At 39.3% G+C, this 22,322-nt stretch overlaps 2 protein-coding genes across 2 annotated transcripts; both read left to right on the forward strand.

The window, feature by feature from the left end:
- Positions 1-2,935: 2,935 nt before the first annotated feature.
- On the forward strand, positions 2,936-9,356 carry LOC115578144 (histone-lysine N-methyltransferase ash1-like). Its single transcript, XM_030410995.1, has 10 exons — positions 2,936-2,969; positions 4,030-4,170; positions 5,887-6,043; positions 6,314-6,506; positions 6,631-6,786; positions 7,042-7,098; positions 7,548-7,604; positions 8,157-8,213; positions 8,664-8,720; positions 9,174-9,356. Exons 2-10 carry the CDS (start codon positions 4,035-4,037, stop codon positions 9,246-9,248), a joined length of 945 nt encoding a protein of 314 aa, XP_030266855.1. The 5' UTR covers positions 2,936-2,969; positions 4,030-4,034; the 3' UTR covers positions 9,249-9,356.
- Positions 9,357-14,015: 4,659 nt separating this feature from the next.
- On the forward strand, positions 14,016-19,945 carry LOC115578143 (uncharacterized). The gene is made up of 5 exons (XM_030410994.1): positions 14,016-14,062; positions 14,505-14,603; positions 14,846-16,898; positions 17,323-17,490; positions 19,358-19,945. The coding sequence occupies exons 3-5, from the start codon at positions 14,858-14,860 to the stop codon at positions 19,588-19,590; spliced, it is 2,442 nt and encodes an 813-aa protein (XP_030266854.1). The 5' UTR covers positions 14,016-14,062; positions 14,505-14,603; positions 14,846-14,857; the 3' UTR covers positions 19,591-19,945.
- The last annotated feature ends 2,377 nt before the right edge of the window (positions 19,946-22,322 follow it).

A 22,322-nucleotide genomic window follows, 5' to 3' on the forward strand; every position in this document is an offset into this window, starting at 1 on the left:
CCCAACAGGAGCCCAGTCCCTTGTGTGAATGACAGCGGGCCAGTTGCACTCACTCAATCATAATGAAGTGATTGGAGAGAGTGGTTCTTGCACACATCCAGAGTAATATACCTGAGTCACTGGACCCCCTACAGTATCTACAGATCCGCTAAGGATACTATCTCTGCAGATCTGCACACCTGGAAAACAAAGAGGCTTACATCAGAATGTTCTTCACCAATTCAGCTCAGTCTCCTCCTCCCCCACAAACTCCCAAACCAACTGTACAACTTTGGCATAAACCCCACACTCTCTGAGATTGCCAGTGAAGAAATCTAACCTTAAACAATGTGATGATGAACACTGACACCCCACACGAACTGAGCCAAATGCTCTACACACTGCTCACCTACTACTGCGTTGCCTCACACAAAGACAACACTATCCTTTGCTGACAACACCACAGTCATTGGCTGGATCACTGTCACTGTCACACATCATTGATGACCTAACCTGGACAGATAGCATCACCCAGCTGGTCAGGAAAGCACCACAGCGGTTATACTTTCTAAGGAGACTGAGGAGGTTTGGCATGTCCTGAGGATTCTCAGTGTAACATTTTCCTCTTGCATGTTAAATTACATAATTTGATTTTAAATGGTTACTAATTCTCATAGCAAAATCTTTGCGTTTGGTCGAACAACGCCCCTTAGCTGGGATATAATCCAAATTATCATGGCCTGAAGACAGCTGTTGCTTTTATCAAATAATTACCAAGTATCGCAATATTAAAATGATGGACAGATTTCCAATTTAAACTATTTCTATTATCAAAAAACATCCATAAAGCATTGTTCCCTACAAAGAAATAGGCCCACCTGGCTGGCATTTGCTATGCAGTGTACTTTCTTGACTTAACTTAGCCTGTTGCTGCCCTGTTAGCTTATCCTAGCCTAGCCTGCCAGTTTAACCTTATCCCTGCAGTCAACCCAACCTCATAACCTGTGTTATCAGTCAATCAATCAAGTGTATTTGTCACTAGCAATAATATAAGGTACGATGGCTTGTGTTGGCTGTTCTGCTGTTACAGACAGGGTGTCTCTAGAGAGATGTTGCCACTAAGCTACGTTAGATATCACAGCCACTCCAGATAACTTTAGCTGCAGACTAGCATAGTCTCAGCAACTGCTGCAGAGTTTGTGCCTGTCTGGCAAAGTGGGAAGGCTCACAAGGGCAAGCTCTGGCTGTGTTGCTCTGTAAGCAGGCACAACACCTGACTGCAAACTGGTTATCAACCCTGCTAGCTCCATTGTTAGTCCTGTTGGCCCGCCGCCCACGAGCCTCCTCCAACACTGCAGACCAGGTTAAACAATGCGTAGTGATACTGAATGATACTGAGTTGTGTAAAGTAATTAGATGTCATTGCCATGATATACAGGTATTATGTCAAGGCTAACAACCAATTAGATGGCTTGGTATGAGCTATCCGCATCATAATGTTAAATGAAAACCTGTAAATATTCATAGCCTATCTGACAGAGACAGTAGCTGTACTGACATCCGGAGTGATAATCTATGTGTATTTATCCATCTGTATCAGTAGCATCTTTGTGTAATCGGACATCGACATTGGAGCTGTCTGTGCTTCTTTGTTAGAGTTAACTGTCCAACTGTCAGCCATTGGTCCCACACCAACATCAAAACACAACACAGAGACTGTTGGCTGTTACCTCTATCATATATATTTTGTAAGGAGATTCAACAGTTGTATTATGAACTGTAAGATCGACACAACAGCATCTTATACAGTTGCATCAGAGAGAATCTTGACCAGCTGCATCACTGTGTGATATGGGAACAGCATTGACATGGACCACAAATGCTTGCAGAGAGTGGTAAAAACTGCTGAGAGGATTGTCAAGGTGCCCCTACCATCTATGCAGGACATCATCATCAAAGACTCCCCCAAACTGCAACAGAAGCTTTTCACACATGTGCCCTCTGACAGAAGGTACAAACGATGCAGGACCTCTAGGCTGAGGGACAGTTTTTATCCTCAGGCCATCAGACTGATCAATAGATCTAATCCACTGCCCCTACTTCAACACAGATTCCCTTGGACAGACTTTGCACAGATATTAGTTGCTGTTACTGTATATTGTATGTTAATATTGTAAAGTATATATTGTACACAGACTATTGTGTTCTTCGGATACTTTTATTTATTTATTTCTCCAAATATCTTAATTTATTTTATTGTATTTTGAATGGCATTCAGAGTGGAAGGCAAAGTAAGACTTTCATTGTACAGGGAAACTTGGTTTTAACTGTGCATATAACAATAAATGCTTTGATTTGAACTGAATTGTACATAGTATAATTTGAATAGCTAGCCAGTACATACAGCAGGCTATGTGCTATGTGAAAGCAGGTGCAGGTAAAGTCATCATCATCATCATTTCATCAATGCACATGTGCATGATAGTAACATATGGGATTAGCATTCAGGTCTCCAATGGGGGAATCATCAGTGATCAGTCAGCAAGAGGAAGATCTGCCACTGAGGAGAGGAGGTTTTACAAGGGCACACTGTTCCCAACCCACTTTTGCCATCACTATGGACACACAAGCAGGTGTACCTATCTAATATACTGTAGGCAAATTGATAATTCCTATAGGGATGAACTGTTGCCTATATTATTTATTTATATCTTATTGTCACTGTTGAATATTTATAAACTAAACACACATTACAAACTCATTCAATAAATTGATCAATCCAAAATCAACTAATAGGAAGTGGTCATGATAGAAAGTTAAGTTTACCAGCCCCCCTCCCCCCCTGCCTGAGGTGCGCGAGACCCCCCCCCCCCCCCCCCCCCCCCCCCCCCCATAAGGTGCGTGAGCCCCGCCCCCCCCCACCATGAGGGTGCGTGAGCTGCATGCTGCAGACTGACAGAAGGGAGATGTCATGAGGAGCAGCCTTTAAGGTAAACAAACTTGACGTTTCTTTTGAAAATGTATCAGGTTTTTATGCCATGTGGTTCATCCAGTCATGTTATGACAGTGAACTCATAGAAAAATGTGAAACTGACCATTTTCTGTCAAGTTGGTAACAATAAATTGATATTTATCCAGAAAGCTAGCTAACGTTAGCTAGCTAGTTACACACTTGCTAAGTAAGCTGGATAGAAAACAAGCTAGCAAGTTGTTCTGGTGATGGATAGCCTTATTAAACATCAGAATAACTGAACTGTATTAAGCCACCATCAAGACTGTCATTTCAAGGTAATATTAGCAGGGTTAACAACTTTCAGGAATTGCTTGGCATGAGATTAGGTAGCAGGGAGTGGTAGGATGGGCACCGGTCAAATTATGGACTAAATTATTAAAGACAGTAGTATTGATAAGCTCTGACATGATAGGTTCTTTTATCTGTACTTTTTTTTTTAAGGTTTTGTGTAATTTCTCAAGCTGCAGCCTCTCTGCTCCTCTCTGTCAGGGCTGACAGCTCAGACACAGAGAGGAGAGGAGCTCCTTATGCTATGCTCTTTACTGTAAGTGCAATAAACCTTTAGGAGAAAAATGCCAGTGCTTTATCAATATACCTGTTCAACGAGCATAAACATGTAAATATGTAGAAAGCGATATTTCAATCTGCTCTGTCCCCAGTCATTTAACTGTTTATCTTATTGTGCCAGTATCTTAAAATCTGACAAATACAGTCAGTGTTCTAAATTCTTTCTTAACCTCACTCCGTATTTTGATGTTAGGAATATGATTTACTATATATATAGATATATTCTTGTGTGCATAATAAAATAACGAGTGTGTGTGAGAGAAGGGTATCACGACAGCTGTCCTCCAGGTAAATCCACTGCATTTGCTACTTAAGAGATTTGATTATGAGGGTAAAAAGCCTGCATTTGTTTATGACTAAGCTATCAACATAAAAATTCTATCCTGGTATAAAGGAAACTAATAAATGTATGTTAGCTTAACTTGGTGGCTCACATATGTTAATTATACATGAAATATTCTGTTAAACAGATGATATGGCTGGCAATGAAGTGATAATGGAGAGATCTGTGAGGAGAAGACGGGTCCGTCCTCAACAGGATGCCGAACAACACATTAAACTGAAAACTGACAAGGCTGGTCTCACAGAGCATTTTATCAGCCCATACAAAGGTAAGTTCTTACATTTTGCAAGTAGTGTTAGTGTCAGTTGTACACACCCTATTAATAATAATGTTGAATTACACTGTGCAAATTCAAAATTCATCATTGCTTCCTATGCATATCTCATTTACACAAGGCTACTTTGTACTGGCATTTACATTTTAAAGCTGGGTTAGACAACTTTTTAGAGCAATTTGGTTATATTTAGTTAAAGTCTTTTCAAAATATGGGAGTTGCTAGTCTACCACTACCTGCCTGATTAGTTAGTGTTTTTGTGTGACTTTGGTGTTGTAAGCCCAGTTCAGACCAAAGATTTGCGATGAGACGAAACAAAACTCTTTTAGAACGTTGCAGATACCTTAAATTCCGGACTACAGAGCGCACCTGAATATAAGCTGCACCACTTAATTTTTAAGTAAAAAAAAAAAATGTACATATATAGGCCGCACCTGACTATAAGCCGCAGGTGTCCATGTCTGCTCTCTATGTGTTCACCAGGGATGGAAATTAGCACCCGCCAAATGCGGGTGAATTTGTGTGCTGGCGGGTGAATTGATTCATTTACCAGCCACAGTGGCGGGTTCATTCCAGTCAGACCAGAAAACTCTGAACAAGAAAATTAAAAATAAAAAGGACAATAAAGAGGACTTTCCTCCGGGCTCTCCTGCTGCTCCTTGAATAAGATGCGGGGATTGATGCCAGCCAGGTCGAGGGTGTTATTGAAGACCGCCACTGGCCATCTTCGCGTACCGCCTTTGACAGAGTACGCCCTCGCCATCTGGTCCAGGATGTCCACGCCGTACTTGGCGTTGTTGTAGTACATCACAGACTCGGGTTTTGCCTCACCCCACTAAAGGTGCCTAGGTGCTCAGGATGCAGACATTCTTCCTCGGCTTTCCCCTGCTACAGAGTCAGAGTCGCATCATTTAAGCACCTTGTGCTGAACAGCTACGCTCGCTGTTTCACAGAGGGGGAACTCTAGTTTTTGTTTGCCCATGGTGGCAACCAGGATATATAATACAACTATATAGTAATTAACTCACAAGTAAATTCACGATTAAGCACAGCTGGAGACCGCTAACAAAGTTAGAGACAAGAGAAACAATGAAAAAGGCAAACCGCGCAAAAAATGCAACAATGAAACCCTGCGAAATGATGTGTGGTCATTATGACCGCTTATGGCTGAAATAGGTAAAACATATCATATTTTGTGTAATTTATATAAAAACTATTCTAGATTAAAATACAGAGTACAGAAAAGTCATGCTACAGCAGTATTTCTCTATAGGTATTGATGTTTTCCTCGATTCCTAATATATACAATTAATGAAAAGAAATGAAATGTTAAATAAACTTGATTTAACATGGTAGATCCTTTCGTATTGTTTTTCATATGCAGCTATAATGCAACATTTGGAATTGGGACATTGAGGTTAATGGGTAATTGTGGTAAGGACATCTAAGGTGTTAACGTCCCCCTGGAGGCCGTTAGCCCGTAAAAATCTATCAATTAGCTGCATCATATTATAGGCCGCAGGGTTCAAATCGTGGAAAAAAAGTACTGGCTTACAGTCTGGAATTTACGGTAAACGTTGCAGCAGTGTGAACTGGCCCGTTTCATCTCGACTGAAATCGGCTGAGGTTGTCACCTGCAACTCAGCTTGTCAAGTCTCCAGCAGCTGGTTTTAGAATGAAAGTGACTTCCTGTTTTTTCTTATTTTAAAGGTCGAGGTGTGCTTGCTGTGGAGGTTTTCAACCAAGGAGATTTTGTGCTTGAATACCGTGGTAAACTTTTCAAACAAGATGGTCTTCTTACAAAGAACTACAATGACACAGAAGCAGTATTCCTGTTTGACTTCAAATGGAAAGGGGGATGTTGGTGGTAAGTTATAATAAATATGCTTTTGTTGGCAGGTGTAATACATTACAATAGTTTTAGGAGATAAGCTTTGATGACCTGTTAACCTAAGGATATCCCAATTTCTAACAAACCATGCAAGAGACTCACCACCCTGGTAATACTGTAAATGTATATTGCTGCAAGCTACCTCAATTGCTTGCTCAACTTTCAAATAAAACGTGCCCTTCTTAACACTGTATCCGAACAAAGTAGGTTACTTCTACTCTTAACATCAGTATTCTTTTCCTTAAGTCTTGATGCATCTGTTGAAGACAAGTCACTGGGAAGGCTTGTGAACGACGACCACATCAAGCCTAACTGCAAGATAAAAGCTATTGATGTTGGTGGGATGCCACATCTTTGCCTGTTTGCCCTAAGAGACATCGCCCCAGGTGAAGAAATAACTTACAATTACGGGGATTCAGACTGGCCTTGGCGCAGACAGGTACAATTTGTTTAATGTTAATAATAGTTGTTTTAGTCATTTTCAGATGAAACTGATCTCATTGTGTCTTGAGATTTCACCTATATCATAATTGTTTTAATTTTTTTCCGGTTTCCTTTTCCAGCAGAAAATGGCACCTGATGTTAGCGGACAGCTGATACCTGATGTCAGCGAGCAGCTGGCACCTGAAGTGAGCGAGCAGCTGATACCTGAAGTGAGCGAGCAGCTGGCACCTGAGGTGAGCGAGCAGCTGATACCTGATGTCAGGGACAGACCTCAGGTAGGGGCGAGTTTATAAAATACCACTTAATCTCTCAACAATATACATAGATGAATGTCCCCAATTAGGTATGAGTAGCGTGTGTGTGTGTGAGTTTAGAACGACCCCAAAAGTACTGATAGACTGACACACTGGTGTCTTAACATTATACATAGATGAATGTCCCCAATTAGCTATGGTTAGCGTGTGTGTGTGTGTTTGAAATGACCCCAAATGTAATAAAAATAGTAAATAACATTGTTTTTCCTTTTCCAGCAGCAATTGGCACCTGATGTTAGCCAGCTGATTGTGGAAGAAAGCGACAGACCTCAGGTAGGGGCCAGTTTATAAAATACTACTTAAAGACCTGTTGAGCAAGAATTTCTTTATTGAAATAGCAGAAAATTCTCCAAAAATGGTCCTACTCATTCATTCCTGTGTGATAGTGTGTGTGTCCACAGAGAGCCTGCCTTTTGCCTGTATTATCTTATTTCTTAGTGTTGGTATCTATGTCTGCCACCTAAACAACTGCTGAATCCCTTTATATTAGTATGTATTATCGTCTAGTGGTTCTCTTATGACAACCCAAGTAGTAATGTACTGCAAGGACAATGATCTGTGTTTGCAACATCTCCAAAAGTACTGACAGACTTACATACTGGTGTCTAAACAATATACATAGATGAATGTCCCCAATTAGCTATGATTAGCGTGTGTGTGTGAGTCTAGAACGACCCCAAATGTAATAAAAATAGTAAATAACACTGTTTTTCCTTTTCCAGCAGCAATTGGCACCTGATGTTAGCCAGCCGATTGTGGAAGAAAGCGACAGACCTCAGGTAGGGGCCAGTTTATAAAATACTACTTAAAGACCTGTTAAGCAAGAATTTCTTCATTGAAATAGCAGAAAATTCTCCAAAAATGGTCCTACTCATTCATTCCTGTGTGATAGTGTGTGTGTCCACAGAGAGCCTGCCTTCTGCCTGTATTTTCTTATTTCTTAGTGTTGGTATCTATGTCTGCCACCTAAGCAACTGCTGAATCCCTTTATATTAGTATGTATTATTGTCCAGTGTTTCTCTTATGACAACCCAAGTAGTAATGTACTGCAAGGACAATGATCTGTGTTTGCAACATCTCCTTAAGTATTGAAAGACTTACATACTGGTGTCTTAACAATATACATAGATGAATGTCCCCAATTAGGTATGAGAAGCGTATGTGTGTGAAGTTAGGATGACCCCAAAAGTACTGACAGACTGACACACTGGTGTCTTAATATTATACATAGATGAATGTCCCCAATTAGCTATGGTTAGCGTGTGTGTGTGTGTTTGAAATGACCCCAAATGTAATAAAAATAGTAAATAACACTGTTTTTCCTTTTCCAGCAGCAATTGGCACCTGATGTTAGCCAGCCGATTGTGGAAGAAAGCGACAGACCTCAGGTAGGGGCCAGTTTATAAAATACTACTTAAAGACCTGTTAAGCAAGAATTTCTTCATTGAAATAGCAGAAAATTCTCCAAAAATGGTCCTACTCATTCATTCCTGTGTGATAGTGTGTGTGTCCACAGAGAGCCTGCCTTCTGCCTGTATTTTCTTATTTCTTAGTGTTGGTATCTATGTCTGCCACCTAAACAACTGCTGAATCCCTTTATATTAGTATGTATTATTGTCCAGTGTTTCTCTTATGACAACCCAAGTAGTAATGTACTACAAGGACAATGATCTGTGTTTTGAACATCTCCTAAAGTACTGACAGACTTACATACTGGTGTCTCAACAATATACATAGATGAATGTCCCCAATTAGGTCTAAGTAGCGTGTGTGTGTGTGAGTTTAGAACGACCCCAAATGTAATAAAATAGTAAATAACATTGTTTTTCCTTTTCCAGCAGCAATTGGCACCTGATGTTAGCCAGCTGATTGTGGAAGAAAGTGACAGACTTCAGGTAGGGGCCAGTTTATAAAATACTACTTAAAGACCTGTTGAGCAAGAATTTCTTTATTGAAATAGCAGAAAATTCTCCAAAATTGGTCCTACTCATTAATTCCTGTGTGACAGTGTGTGTGTGTCCACAGAGAGCCTGCCTTCTGCCTGTATTTTCTTATTTCTTAGTGTCGGTGTCTATGTCTGCCACCTAAACCACTGCTGACTCCCTTTATATTAGTATGTATTATTGTCCAGTGTTTCTCTTATGACAACCCAAGTAGTAATGTACTGCAAGGACAATGATCTGTGTTTTGAACATCTCCTAAAGTACTGACAGACTTACATACTGGTGTCTCAACAATATACATAGATGAATGTCCCCAATTAGGTCTAAGTAGCGTGTGTGTGTGTGAGTTTAGAACGACCCCAAATGTAATAAAAATAGTAAATAACATTGTTTTTCCTTTTCCAGCAGCAATTGGCACCTGATGTTAGCCAGCTGATTGTGGAAGAAAGTGACAGACTTCAGGTAGGGGCCAGTTTATAAAATACTACTTAAAGACCTGTTGAGCAAGAATTTCTTTATTGAAATAGCAGAAAATTCTCCAAAATTGGTCCTACTCATTCATTCCTGTGTGACAGTGTGTGTGTGTCCACAGAGAGCCTGCCTTCTGCCTGTATTTTCTTATTTCTTAGTGTCGGTGTCTATGTCTGCCACCTAAACCACTGCTGACTCCCTTTATATTAGTATGTATTATTGTCCAGTGTTTCTCTTATGACAACCCAAGTAGTAATGTACTACAAGGACAATGATCTGTGTTTTGAACATCTCCTAAAGTACTGACAGACTTACATACTGGTGTCTCAACAATATACATAGATGAATGTCCCCAATTAGGTCTAAGTAGCGTGTGTGTGTGTGAGTTTAGAACGACCCCAAATGTAATAAAAATAGTAAATAACATTGTTTTTCCTTTTCCAGCAGCAATTGGCACCTGATGTTAGCCAGCTGATTGTGGAAGAAAGTGACAGACTTCAGGTAGGGGCCAGTTTATAAAATACTACTTAAAGACCTGTTGAGCAAGAATTTCTTTATTGAAATAGCAGAAAATTCTCCAAAATTGGTCCTACTCATTCATTCCTGTGTGATAGTGTGTGTGTCCACAGAGAGCCTGCCTTCTGCCTGTATTTTCTTATTTCTTAGTGTCGGTGTCTATGTCTGCCACCTAAACCACTGCTGAATCCCTTTATATTAGTATGTATTATTGTCCAGTGTTTCTCTTATGACAACCCAAGTAGTAATGTACTACAAGGACAATGATCTGTGTTTTGAACATCTCCTAAAGTACTGACAGACTTACATACTGGTGTCTCAACAATATACATAGATGAATGTCCCCAATTTAGCTATGATTAGCGTGTGTGTATGTGTGTTTGAAATGACCCCAAATGTAATAAAAATAGTAAATAACACTGTTTTTCCTTTTCCAGCAGCAATTGGCACCTGATGTTAGCCAGCTGATTGTGGAAGAAAGCGACAGACCTCAGGTAGGGGCCAGTTTATAAAATACTACTTAAAGACCTGTTGAGCAAGAATTTCTTTATTGAAATAGCAGAAAATTCTCCAAAATTGGTCCTACTCATTCATTCCTGTGTGACAGTGTGTGTGTGTCCACAGAGAGCCTGCCTTCTGCCTGTATTTTCTTATTTCTTAGTGTCGGTGTCTATGTCTGCCACCTAAACAACTGCTGAATCCCTTTATATTAGTATGTATTATTGTCCAGTGTTTCTCTTATGACAACCCAAGTAGTAATGTACTGCAAGGACAATGATCTGTGTTTGCAACATCTCCTAAAGTACTGACAGACTTACACACTGGTGTCTTAATATTATACATGGATGAATGTCCCCAATTAGCTATGGTTAGCGTGTGTGTGTGAGTCTAGAACGACCCCAAATGTAATAAAAATAGTAAATAACACTGTTTTTCCTTTTCCAGCAGCAATTGGCACCTGATGTTAGCCAGCCGATTGTGGAAGAAAGCGACAGACCTCAGGTAGGGGCCAGTTTATAAAATACTACTTAAAGACCTGTTAAGCAATAATTTCTTCATTGAAATAGCAGAAAATTCTCCAAAATTGGTCCTACTCATTCATTCCTGTGTGACAGTGTGTGTGTGTCCACAGAGAGCCTGCCTTCTGCCTGTATTTTCTTATTTCTTAGTGTCGGTGTCTATGTCTGCCACCTAAACCACTGCTGAATCCCTTTATATTAGTATGTATTATTGTCCAGTGTTTCTCTTATGACAACCCAAGTAGTAATGTACTACAAGGACAATGATCTGTGTTTTGAACATCTCCTAAAGTACTGACAGACTTACATACTGGTGTCTCAACAATATACATAGATGAATGTCCCCAATTAGGTCTAAGTAGCGTGTGTGTGTGTGAGTTTAGAACGACCCCAAATGTAATAAAAATAGTAAATAACATTGTTTTTCCTTTTCCAGCAGCAATTGGCACCTGATGTTAGCCAGCTGATTGTGGAAGAAAGTGACAGACTTCAGGTAGGGGCCAGTTTATAAAATACTACTTAAAGACCTGTTGAGCAAGAATTTCTTTATTGAAATAGCAGAAAATTCTCCAAAATTGGTCCTACTCATTCATTCCTGTGTGACAGTGTGTGTGTGTCCACAGAGAGCCTACCTTCTGCCTGTATTTTCTTATTTCTTAGTGTCGGTGTCTATGTCTGCCACCTAAACCACTGCTGAATCCCTTTATATTAGTATGTATTATTGTCCAGTGTTTCTCTTATGACAACCCAAGTAGTAATGTACTACAAGGACAATGATCTGTGTTTTGAACATCTCCTAAAGTACTGACAGACTTACATACTGGTGTCTCAACAATATACATAGATGAATGTCCCCAATTAGCTATGATTAGCGTGTGTGTCTGTGTGTTTGAAATGACCTCAAATGTAAGAGAGAGAGCCCAGAAGTAATAATATAATATTAATAATATTGATCATGATTACTGTTATTATCATTATTATTATCTTTATTTATAGACCACTCTTCTTAATCCATGTGACAGAGTGCTTCATAAATGCATCAAAATAAAAGTTTTAAAAGAAAACATATAGAAAACAATTTAGTGTCTAAAACCCAACACATAAGCAGAAAATAAAAAGCTTAAAGATAATCAGGAAATAATCTGATGAAGGTATTATTTATTTTGCTGCCTTTATGAAGAACTTACTACATGGATTTAGAAGAGTGCTCTATAAATACAGGTTATAATAATAATAATAATAATAATAATGATAATTGTCATCATTATTATTATCATATTATTATTGTTATTGTTATTATTATTGTTATTATTATTATTATTAAATCACGTTTGAGCCCTGTTTTCTTTGTTTTAACAAAGTTCTTGCTGAATCAGAGATCACCTTTTCCTTTCCTTTGAACTGTCTTTTATTTTCTTGATATGAATTGTTTTTTTACACACTAAATTTTCTCAAACAGATAGAAAATTATTTTAAAACTTGATGATTTCATGACTTTTGTGTTGATGCCTTCATGAAGCACTTTGTGACATGGATTTAGAAAAGTGCTCCTTATGTAAAGATTATTATTGTTATTGTTATTGTTATCATATTATTACTTTTGGGGTCATTACATACACACACACACACACACTACTCATGCCTAAATGGGGTCATGCAGCACCTTTATCTAAATATGTCTTGAGATTTCAGCTGTATCAAGGTTGATTATATATTCACTTTATCCGGTTTCCTTTTCCAGCAAAAAATGGCACCTGATGTCAGCGAGCAACTGACACCTGATGACAGCAAGCAGCTGACACCTGATATCAGGGACAAACCTCTGGTAGGTGGTCACAGGGGTCAACACACTAGTCTCTGAAGTCTGCAGTTCAGTGTGCCCTCCAGTTTAATCTGAAAAACACTTCGGGGAAAAAAACCTCACTAGGTTTTGTCTCACTGTGATGACATTAACACGATATCATTTTGTAAGATCAATTTAGCCAACCCTTGCCTTATGGACACCAGGATTCTTTAGCATTAACGGTTGCTGTTAGCATGTAGCTAATGTTTTCTTTTTGCTAGGATAACAATTACATGACATCAGTTGCTGTAACATTTAACAAAAATCATGTGGGCTGCACACACAATTTCATTTTTTTTTTCTTTTAGCTGTCATCTAGTCCTGTGGATGCATCTCAGGTGTATGATGAGATCAACATAAATAGCAGCAATCCAGCGGCACATACAGTAAGAGCACATTTTCATCTTTAAATGTAATCACTATTGCTCATTTCTGGCTGTGAAGTGTTATAATTTGTAGTTGTATTCACAAACTGTCTTTAAAAACAATCAGTTCTTTATTTGATTGCTGTCATTACAGTCTCGAATGGCCAAATATAGACAGCACCATGAGGAATGCTTCAATCGTTACAAAATTGCAGAGGAGGAGCGAAATGCTAAAGAAAGACAGCATACAATTAATTTGTTAAAGCGTGCACAACTGGTTCAACAATTGGCACAACTGGACACGCTTGTGAGTAATATACTTGAACATCTTGCAGAAATTACTCTATGTGCCCAACCTCTTATGGTTCATTACTAGGAGCTTGATTGCATGATTGTGTTTTTTTATTACTTTTTATTCAATGCAGCACAGTCAAAGCTAGGTTCTTCAACTGACGGCCAGTGGGGCGGATATAGCCCTTAATTATTTTTTTACTCGTCCTCTAAATAATTAACATGAACCCGGAGAAAAACGTTTGGCCTATTATATTTCATCTGTAAGCACTATTGGATTTTTACTGTGAATGTCCATTTTCCTGAAATGTTGCTGTCTTGCTAACCTTCAGACATTAGTAAGGCAATGATGAGTAGTCTACATTTCTATTCCAAATGACCATTGGTCTAATTTTGTTTTGTTGTTGTCCTGGAGCCAACTACCTTGTTTCCTTTCATCACTTCTCAGCTTTTGACATGCCTTTCTTTCTTTTTCTCCCTTAGCTAACTTCGCAATCCCCATTGCATGATGATATTCAGGTATGTCTACAACTTCAAAACAGGGGCAAGTTTTTAAAGGGAAGCTGCTGTAAAACTCCATGATCATTGACATGCTCTGTGTATATCAAGCATTGATAGGGGTGCAATTATTTGGCATGTTTTTTAAAATGCCAATAGAATTTGAATATTGCACACAATAAGTTGGATTTGTCTTTTTAGTCCCTAGCCTCATCAGATACCTCGTTCCTGGATGAATCAATGATAACCAGTGATCAGTTGGAAGATGGAGAGCCAGCAACAAAAACACAGGTAACACTGCATTGCTTGCTGCATTTGAACAATAGCCTATTATTTACTTTTCAATTGTACAAGTATATTCAGTGTGGATAATATCACTATTATAATTAGGCATCATTAAATAAACCATCATTAATCCAATAATTTTTATAATGTTCTTCAAAAATACATACTCATAATTTGTTAATTTACCAATGTATTATCCCTGAAAAAGAGTGAAGGTTGATCACTCCTTGATCATTATAGGGAGTGGAATTTGTCATAAATCCCATCCTCAAAACATCAGTATCATTTTATATCATTTTCAATCATACCAGTGTTTATTATGTATTATCATTAGTAATTATGTCATTTAATTTAAGGTCAAAAACGCACGTGAATGATTTTTTTTTTTGCTGAGTAATTTGTACTTAATGAAATGCTTTTATCTTTTTGTCCTTTTTTCTATTCTAAGACAACAGCTCCTCTTACGTGTGCTACATCGTCAGATGGTCAAAGATCTTGGAATTGTTCAGTGGATTACTCAAAAAGGACATGCTCAATACAAAGACAGGTATTTTCCTACAGTTTAATAACAGTTGTGTACATTTTGATGTATACATAGAGCTAAAGCCATTATTATGTGGCTTTTCATTAAATATGTTGATAAATGTAGCCTTTATATGTCATATCCCGAAGCTAAAAGAGATAATCTTCCTGTAATAAAAGTCCAATGCATCAACACAGTACATGACACTCAGTATAGTAAAGGATGACCTTTGTTACTAAACAGAATCTTTTTTCCTTTTTTCCAAGACCACTTCATATATGGAAACATCCCTTGATGACTCCGATGTCACTGACTATAGTGATTGTGACTATGTCCCAGACTCTGAAGCAGGAAGTTCCTCTGAGCCTGATGAAGACACACCACTGTATCCAGTTGCGAAAAAGCCCCTGCCGTCTCTGCGCTATCCAATTTTATCTCCATCAAAACAAGATATTGATTCAGGAAGCCCAGAAAAAAGAGACAATGCAGTCAGCCCTAAGAAGAGGAACGTGATCGCTCAAAGGAAGAGAAAGATCTCATCCCCCAGTCCGCTAAAGAGCAACTCAAACACTCCTGAGAAAAGCAGAATCCAACAAATTTGTGGCTCAATTAGAGTATTGCCCCCCTCAAATTCAAAAACTCGTCGAGTGTACAACAAGAGGAACTACTGTCTCTTTTGCCTCCAGCCCTCATCAAAAATTTCACGACACCTCGAAGCTGCACATGGGGATGAAGCGGAGGTTGCCCTAGCCTTTCAGCATCCAAAGAATTCCAAAGAGAGACGCAAAAAGTTGGACATTCTTAGAAGACGTGGAAACTTTGCCCACAATGCCAAAGTTGTGAGGGAGGGAGCTGGAGAGCTCCAGGCCTGCTACAGACCACGAGAGTGTAGACGTGCCTCTGAATTTATTCATTGTTTTCATTGTCAAGGACTTTATGCCAAGAAAACACTGTGGAAGCACATGAAAATCTGCCCAGCGAAGAAAGAAACTAGTGATGAATCCAGCAGTGGGAAGAGTCGAGTTCGATCCAAATGTGCCCTTAAAACTGCCATTGTGCGTGAGATTAGTGAGGGCTTGAAGAATGTGATTTCCTCCATGACCTATGATGAGGTCACTCAGCTGATTCAAAATGACAAACTTCTCTTGCAGTTTGGACAACACCTTTTTGATCTGAATGGGTCAAGAAAGAACAGACATGACTACATAAGGCAAAGACTTAGAGAACTTGGACGACTATTACTTGTGGCTAAGAAGAATACTCCCATCCGGAAGGCAGAGGAACTCATCTATCCTGTAAACTTCAATCATGTGATATCTGCAGTGAAAGAGTTGGCTGGGTACAACACAGAGAACAACACATTCCGCACACCTTCCTTAGCCCTCAAAATTGGTAACAGCCTGGGTATAATCTGTGAGCTTGTGGAGGCTGATAATTTGTCCGTAGTTGACAGAGACTGGAGCCTTGTAGAATTTGCTCGAGAATTCAAGACCATTAAACAATTCAGATGGAAGGGATTGATTACCAGAGGAGCAACAACCTCTCTGAGAGAGTCAAAGTGGAATGCACCACAGATAATACCTCTCACTGAAGATGTCAAACTTTTGGACTCTCACATGGAGAATGTTAAAGTTGCTGCTGAAAGAATGCTGAGCCTGTGTCCCTCTGCAAAGAACTATGCAACGCTTGCCAAAGTGACACTTGCTCAGCTGATCATTTTCAACAGAAGAAGAGAAGGAGAGGTGTCAAGAATGGAGTTGGCCACTTTCAAAGCAAGGAGAAAGTCAGAACTCAATGAGGACATGGCCCTATGTCTTACCCCACTTGAGAACAAGATGTGTGATTTCTTCACCAGAGTAGAAATCAGGGGGAAACGAGGAAGAGGAGTCCCTGTGCTCCTAAAACCATCAATGGTGTCAGCTATGGAGCTTCTAGCTGACACTCGTGAACTGTGTGGAGTCTCCAAAGAGAACATCTACATGTTTGCTAGACCAGGAGCATCATCAGCTTACAGAGGGGGAGAATGCATTCAGATGTTTGCAAGGGAGAGTGGTGCCAAACATCCCGAGGTCTTAACCTCAACAAGACTCCGGAAGCACATAGCAACTATGTCTCAAGTTCTTAATCTTCCAGAAAATGAAGCAGACCAATTTGCTGACTACCTGGGTCATGACATTCGTGTGCACAGGCAGTATTACCGCCTTCCGCAGGGAACACTTCAGCTTGCCAAAATGAGCAAACTGCTTTTGGCAGTGGAGAAGGGGACTCTATCACAGTATAAAGGTCAAACCCTTGATGACATTGAGATTGACCCTGAAGGTATGGATACATGTGTGTATCTTAGTGTATATACAATATATTAATTCAGATGCTGGGGCAACCCATGATTTTTGCCTCATGAGAAATGCATCATCAGTACTCTTTAACAGTAAGGTAATGTTTATGCTGTATTTGGTAATTGAAGTCTAGAAATGAAGAACCTTATCAATCTGTTTCAAATTGGAAGAATGCAAATGTAGTCTATCATGTCAAATATGGATTACTTTCTCCTTAGATATTGCATACATGTATGATTAATTGATGTATAACACTACACTATACCAAAATATTTTGATTTAATGTGCGACTGCAATAATGTGGGCAATACATTCAGATTTGACTGTTGGTTTTTCATCTTAAGGCTACAACTGCTGAGGCTATGATATATTTTTTATTTTAATATTCTCATGCATTTTCTCCTCAGAAAAAGTTGATTCCTCACAAGATCAGGACGTGTCAAGTGATGAGGATGAGTCTGTTGAGTCGTCTACTGAGGCAACAGGTGAAGACGACCAGGAGCCACCAGACGCTACACCTTTACTTCCGACCACTGCTTTCAGTTCCACTCCTCCCAGTGCTCTTCGCAATCAAGGTTTGTTTTGGCTTGGGTTAGATCGTTTTTTAACAGAAGAAAGTTAGTATCTGCAATATGAATCTAACATAATAAACCTGGTCTTACTGCTGAATACTGAGCCCTTCAAGTAATTTTGCAGCCAAACCATCCCAGCCACTCTGGCACTGTGGATATCTTTTGAATTTTGGTAAAAAATAAAGACACATATTCAGAGCTTCCTTTTTCGACTTAGGCAATTTAATGATAAATGGACATACTTAAAACATGCTGATCACTAATAACTGATCAGTAATATGTAGGGATGGTTATTGAGAAACAGGACTAATTTGGTACCTGTTCCTGACTAGTCAGTAAAGAAATATTGCTGCTGTGAGTGTTTATGTAACGTTAATTAATTTTAACATAGCAGGCATTTTTCTCAACCGTCCCCTCATGATGAAGCTGCTGGTGTCAGGTGATTATGTTTGACGTGCTGTAACTTTGTGTTTACATTCTGTGCTCCCCAGTCATGGCTGAGAGGGCAAAACATTCAAAAGTGTTGGTTCACTTTACAAAATTTAATGAAAATGCAGCTAAATGCAATATATCTATATATATATCTATATCTAAAACATATTACACCAGCAACCTCATGAAACACTTACAAATACAATGTAATAATAACATAGCTAATGTTACTCCTAGCTGTCCCTCCCGGCACCTCCCAGCTCCTGCTAATGGGGTTTAAAAATTTGACTGTCTCGACCTCATTGATTCAAGGTAACAGTTGTGATCATTAAAATAAGTCTTTAGTTATTAACTCAGGACACAGTCACTGTCTTACCCCTGATGTTGTATGCATTCAATAGCAGCGCAGCACCACTTTGCTCCACTGCTTCCTCAAACTCAAACTCTCTACTTTAAGCAGCCAGAGTTGGGGACAAGCGAGGGACCCTCCATAAATCTAACACGCCCAGACATTACCACTGTTTACCATGCTTCACTGCCGTTCTTGCTACCTACCTATAACATAAATGTGTCTGTCTACTGCACTAACAGACAACTTGTCTGTCCGTGATAGCCCAAAGAAGGGCATTATGGCAGAATCTGCACTGCAGTCTCTATTGAGACAAAGACTGAACTTCATATTCACATTAGAACATGCTCTCCTTACAAAACATAGCTTAAAGTGCATGCAGATAATAACATCTAATGACTCGTGTCCCTAATGGGAAAGTTAGACACCCACAGGTGACTTATCAGTTTGTGTATTTGTGTACAGCTGAAGATCTCAAATGTTAAATTAAAATGATTTGTCCTCAATCTTAAGGTTAAAATTCTGTTAAAAAGTTGTTTGATACTAAATCTCTAATTAAAAAGTGTTTACAAATGCAGCTAACAATTGAGTTTAGAGAAGAATCTTAAGTTTAAGTAGTAACACTGTAATACTTTGCAAAGTGCTTAAAACGTTACGTATTGTAACTCCAGATTCTATGAATAAGGGCGTATCCCTCTAAGAGCTATTAGTCGATATCGTGAAGATTTTTCTTTCTGTTCATGTCTGTACAGTTTATGATATTGTCAGGACCTGAGCTCTGCTCCCAGAAAGGCAGTACTTACTTCAGCTAATGTCGGTGGAGCAGGGAGCCTGCTTTTTCTTTTTCTTTTTTTTTTTTTACAAATTTAACTGTGATGCCTATTTGGGATTGTGTTTAAATAATGAAAAACCTTTGTAGCGATATCTAGCATTCATGATCTTCCATTTTTTATCAGTTTACCTTGCAGTTGTCCTCACACTTTTAACAGTAGTACTAAAAGAAAGCAGAGGTTGTGAATGCATTTTTGGATGGACTGCAAAAAATGCTTTTAGTAATGAGATATTGACACCTCTATCTTTTCTTCACAGACAACAGAGGTAACTCCAAACGTAAGTGGGAAGACACTGAGGTGCGTGCAGTTGAAAGACACATGATGCGCTTCATCCACACATGCAAGGTGCCTCAAAAGATGGACTGCGTTCGCTGTATCAATGCAGAACCTTATGCACTCAAAGACCGAAACTGGACTGGAGTGAAAAATTACGTCAGAAATCGGATCACTGCCTTAAAGAGACAGGCTTGTTCTAAGAACTCACGATAGCTACTTGTTGAAGTATACCTGTGTGAAGTATAACTGTTATCTTATTTTAGAGGCTAATGTTAAATTTGTTTGTGCCCAAAGCCCTTCTTTTTTTTAATATATCCAGTTCTTGTTGTAGATTGGAGCACAACCTGCTATTATCACGTTGCTAGCGAGCCCAAGAAATTGTTGAAAAAATTGTTCAAATTGAAATCTGAACATTCTCTAGTCAAGTATGTCAACCGACTGCTGTCCAGATGTATTCATTTGAAAGCTAGCCAAGTTTGTGGCGACCTGTAATTTTTCAAGGGCATTCCATTTGAGCTGTGTGGCACTTGTACATTATGTCCATGCATTATGTTACTAAAATACAAGTTAACAGCAAAAGTCTGTTTGGTGTAATTTTATTTCACGCAGATTTTCATTGTGGTGCTACTATGACATATTCAGTCTACCTCTTAATCTGCATTATTCCATGGTCTGGGTGAGTACTCTTTTCTGATTGGCCAACAGGTGTTTATTGATTACTCAATAGCTCACGACAGGCCGTGGTATGTTGGGATTATATCACGGCTAAGGGGCATTGTTGTAGTGTGATTGTTATTGATGATGTCTTATATCAATATATAATATATAATGTGAGATAAAATATAATAACAGGGCACAAGATAACAGATGTCTGAATTTTAATTTTGCAAGAATTTAAACCACAAATTTGGACACAGGAGATGACTTTATACCTATTGTTAAATTATGATGAATCAACAGTAAGACAACAACAGGAAGAAATTATCCTGTGAACATACAATACTGATAATTAAACAATATCCCATGTGCAAACTGCAGTGCAATTACAGAATTTCCATAATGGAAGACATAAACCATTAACAATGACAATAAAGGGGTGACAGTATAACTATCTTGAAAACTGACATAGATGAAAATTGAATGAAGAAATAGTTCATGGCTATACACTGTACAGCTATAGGGAGCTGTGATTAAGTGTCTAAACTTATGCGTGATGCATGAATGATGCCCAGCAGACAATGATTATACATACATCACCTGTAGCGTTCCAGAGGGAGATGAAGCAAGCTGAGGCGGGGAGTCTGTAGGGAGTCTTGGCTCAATGAGTTACATTTGGTTGGAGATCTGATGTATGTTGAGAGTTGAGCTCAGCAGGCCTCAACAGGGTGAAATGTAGGCTGCAGCACAGTGAGCTAGACAAAGTTGTCGGTCTCTTAAGGTGAATGTATACCTACTCTGGAGGTTCAGATTCCTCAGGTAAACTCAGCAGGGTAGCTCAATAGTGGTGTTGTAGTAGGCAGGAGAAATGGACATTATGCAGGTTTTGGCATTAGCTCTGAAGCAAGTACTAACACACTGCATCCCATGCACAGTAGTGCTGTCATTACCATTAGCAGTCATTACATCTGGTTCACTAAGCATTTGTGGAGTGTCTTTAGATTTGCACTTGTGCTTGTTTTTTAACTGATCAGACCACAGCTGACCAGGAGTGGAGACTTTCAGCCTAGCACCTTTGCTTTGCAGAGATCTTGGGGTCAGTCCCCAGCAAGACCCAAGAGAGTGTGTCAGCTAGGTCTTTAGCGAGTGCAGGTGGGAATACCTCCAGTCCATTTGTGCTTGAGTCAATTCAGGGGTCAGCCAGGTCCGTAGCATGGGTTGCAGTCTCCCATTGATGATTCAAACAGCGTGTCAGTAAGCTGTTCTTGGTTAATTTGGTAGTCGGGAAATCCTTCCTTCCTGTTCTTCAATTTGTTGTTGTAGATTGAGGCAGCCAGCGCAATCAGAAGAGGAGGAGGATAACTCTAACTTTAACCATTGGCCCTTTGTCCCAGTCACCAGAAAAAAAAGCGTTATAGGCTTAATTACTACTTCTTCCTTCAGTGTGAGGCAATTTGGGGTTTACTTTGATTGCGTTCAATGCGTTTTCTTTAGATATCTCAGAAGCTACTTGAGACCAGTGTTACTCGATCAAAGATCGAATTTCATATTTCATTACAACATGCTCTCCTTACTGAACATAGCTGAATGTGCATGCAGATAATGACATTTAATGAGTCCTGTCCCCAAAGGAAAGTGAGGCACCCAAAAGTGACATTTATCAGTCTGTGTATTTGTGTATAGCTGAAGACCCCAAATGTGACATTAAAATTATTTGCCCCCAATCTCAAGGTAAAAATTATGTATGGGCAAAAGATGTTTAAAACTAAAATCTCAAGTGATTTTCATAATCTGGAGACACCCAGTAATATATTCCACTTGCCAGCATCTCTCTAAACCATTCAGAAAGTGGTGTCCTCTAAGGGGGGGTGTTGAAATGTGCGCCCCCAAAGTGGACATAAGTAAGTATGTGTGTGTGTGTGTGTGTGTGTGTGCGTGTGCATGCGTTTGCGTGTGTCATGACTGGTAAGCTGTGGCTACCCGTCACACTTCAATGGGCTGCAGGCGACCAGCTTATCAGCTGACATCTTTTCCAGTGTGATTCATCAAGTATGCCACTGGCCTGCTGCAGCCCATCGCTGTGCAGCAACAAGGCCGATGTGACGCTAACGAAAACATTTGTTAGATAAAGAGTGATGAATAATAGAGAAACAAACAGTGAGTGCTGTCATGCACTGACACATTCACAAACACACTCATACAAGCTTAAGCACTCTCTGACACAAACTCTTGCAGTGCAACATTACTCATGCGAAAACATGGACATCATGTGTAAACCCATGCATAAA

This window comes from Sparus aurata, unplaced genomic scaffold, assembly GCF_900880675.1.
Source record: "Sparus aurata unplaced genomic scaffold, fSpaAur1.1, whole genome shotgun sequence".
Classification (NCBI taxonomy): domain Eukaryota; kingdom Metazoa; phylum Chordata; class Actinopteri; order Spariformes; family Sparidae; genus Sparus; species Sparus aurata.

Excerpts from the sequence above, each read along its gene's own strand:
- LOC115578144 (XM_030410995.1), top strand. The coding sequence starts at position 4,035 with ATGGCTGGCAATGAAGTGATAATGGAGAGATCTGTGAGGAGAAGACGG. Across the intron at positions 7,099-7,547 it reads AAGAAAGCGACAGACCTCAG|CAGCAATTGGCACCTGATGT; the intron begins GTAGGGGCCAGT and ends TTCCTTTTCCAG. Across the intron at positions 7,605-8,156 it reads AAGAAAGCGACAGACCTCAG|CAGCAATTGGCACCTGATGT; the intron begins GTAGGGGCCAGT and ends TTCCTTTTCCAG.
- LOC115578143 (XM_030410994.1), top strand. The coding sequence starts at position 14,858 with ATGGAAACATCCCTTGATGACTCCGATGTCACTGACTATAGTGATTGT. Across the intron at positions 16,899-17,322 it reads CATTGAGATTGACCCTGAAG|AAAAAGTTGATTCCTCACAA; the intron begins GTATGGATACAT and ends TTTTCTCCTCAG. Across the intron at positions 17,491-19,357 it reads CAGTGCTCTTCGCAATCAAG|ACAACAGAGGTAACTCCAAA; the intron begins GTTTGTTTTGGC and ends TTTTCTTCACAG.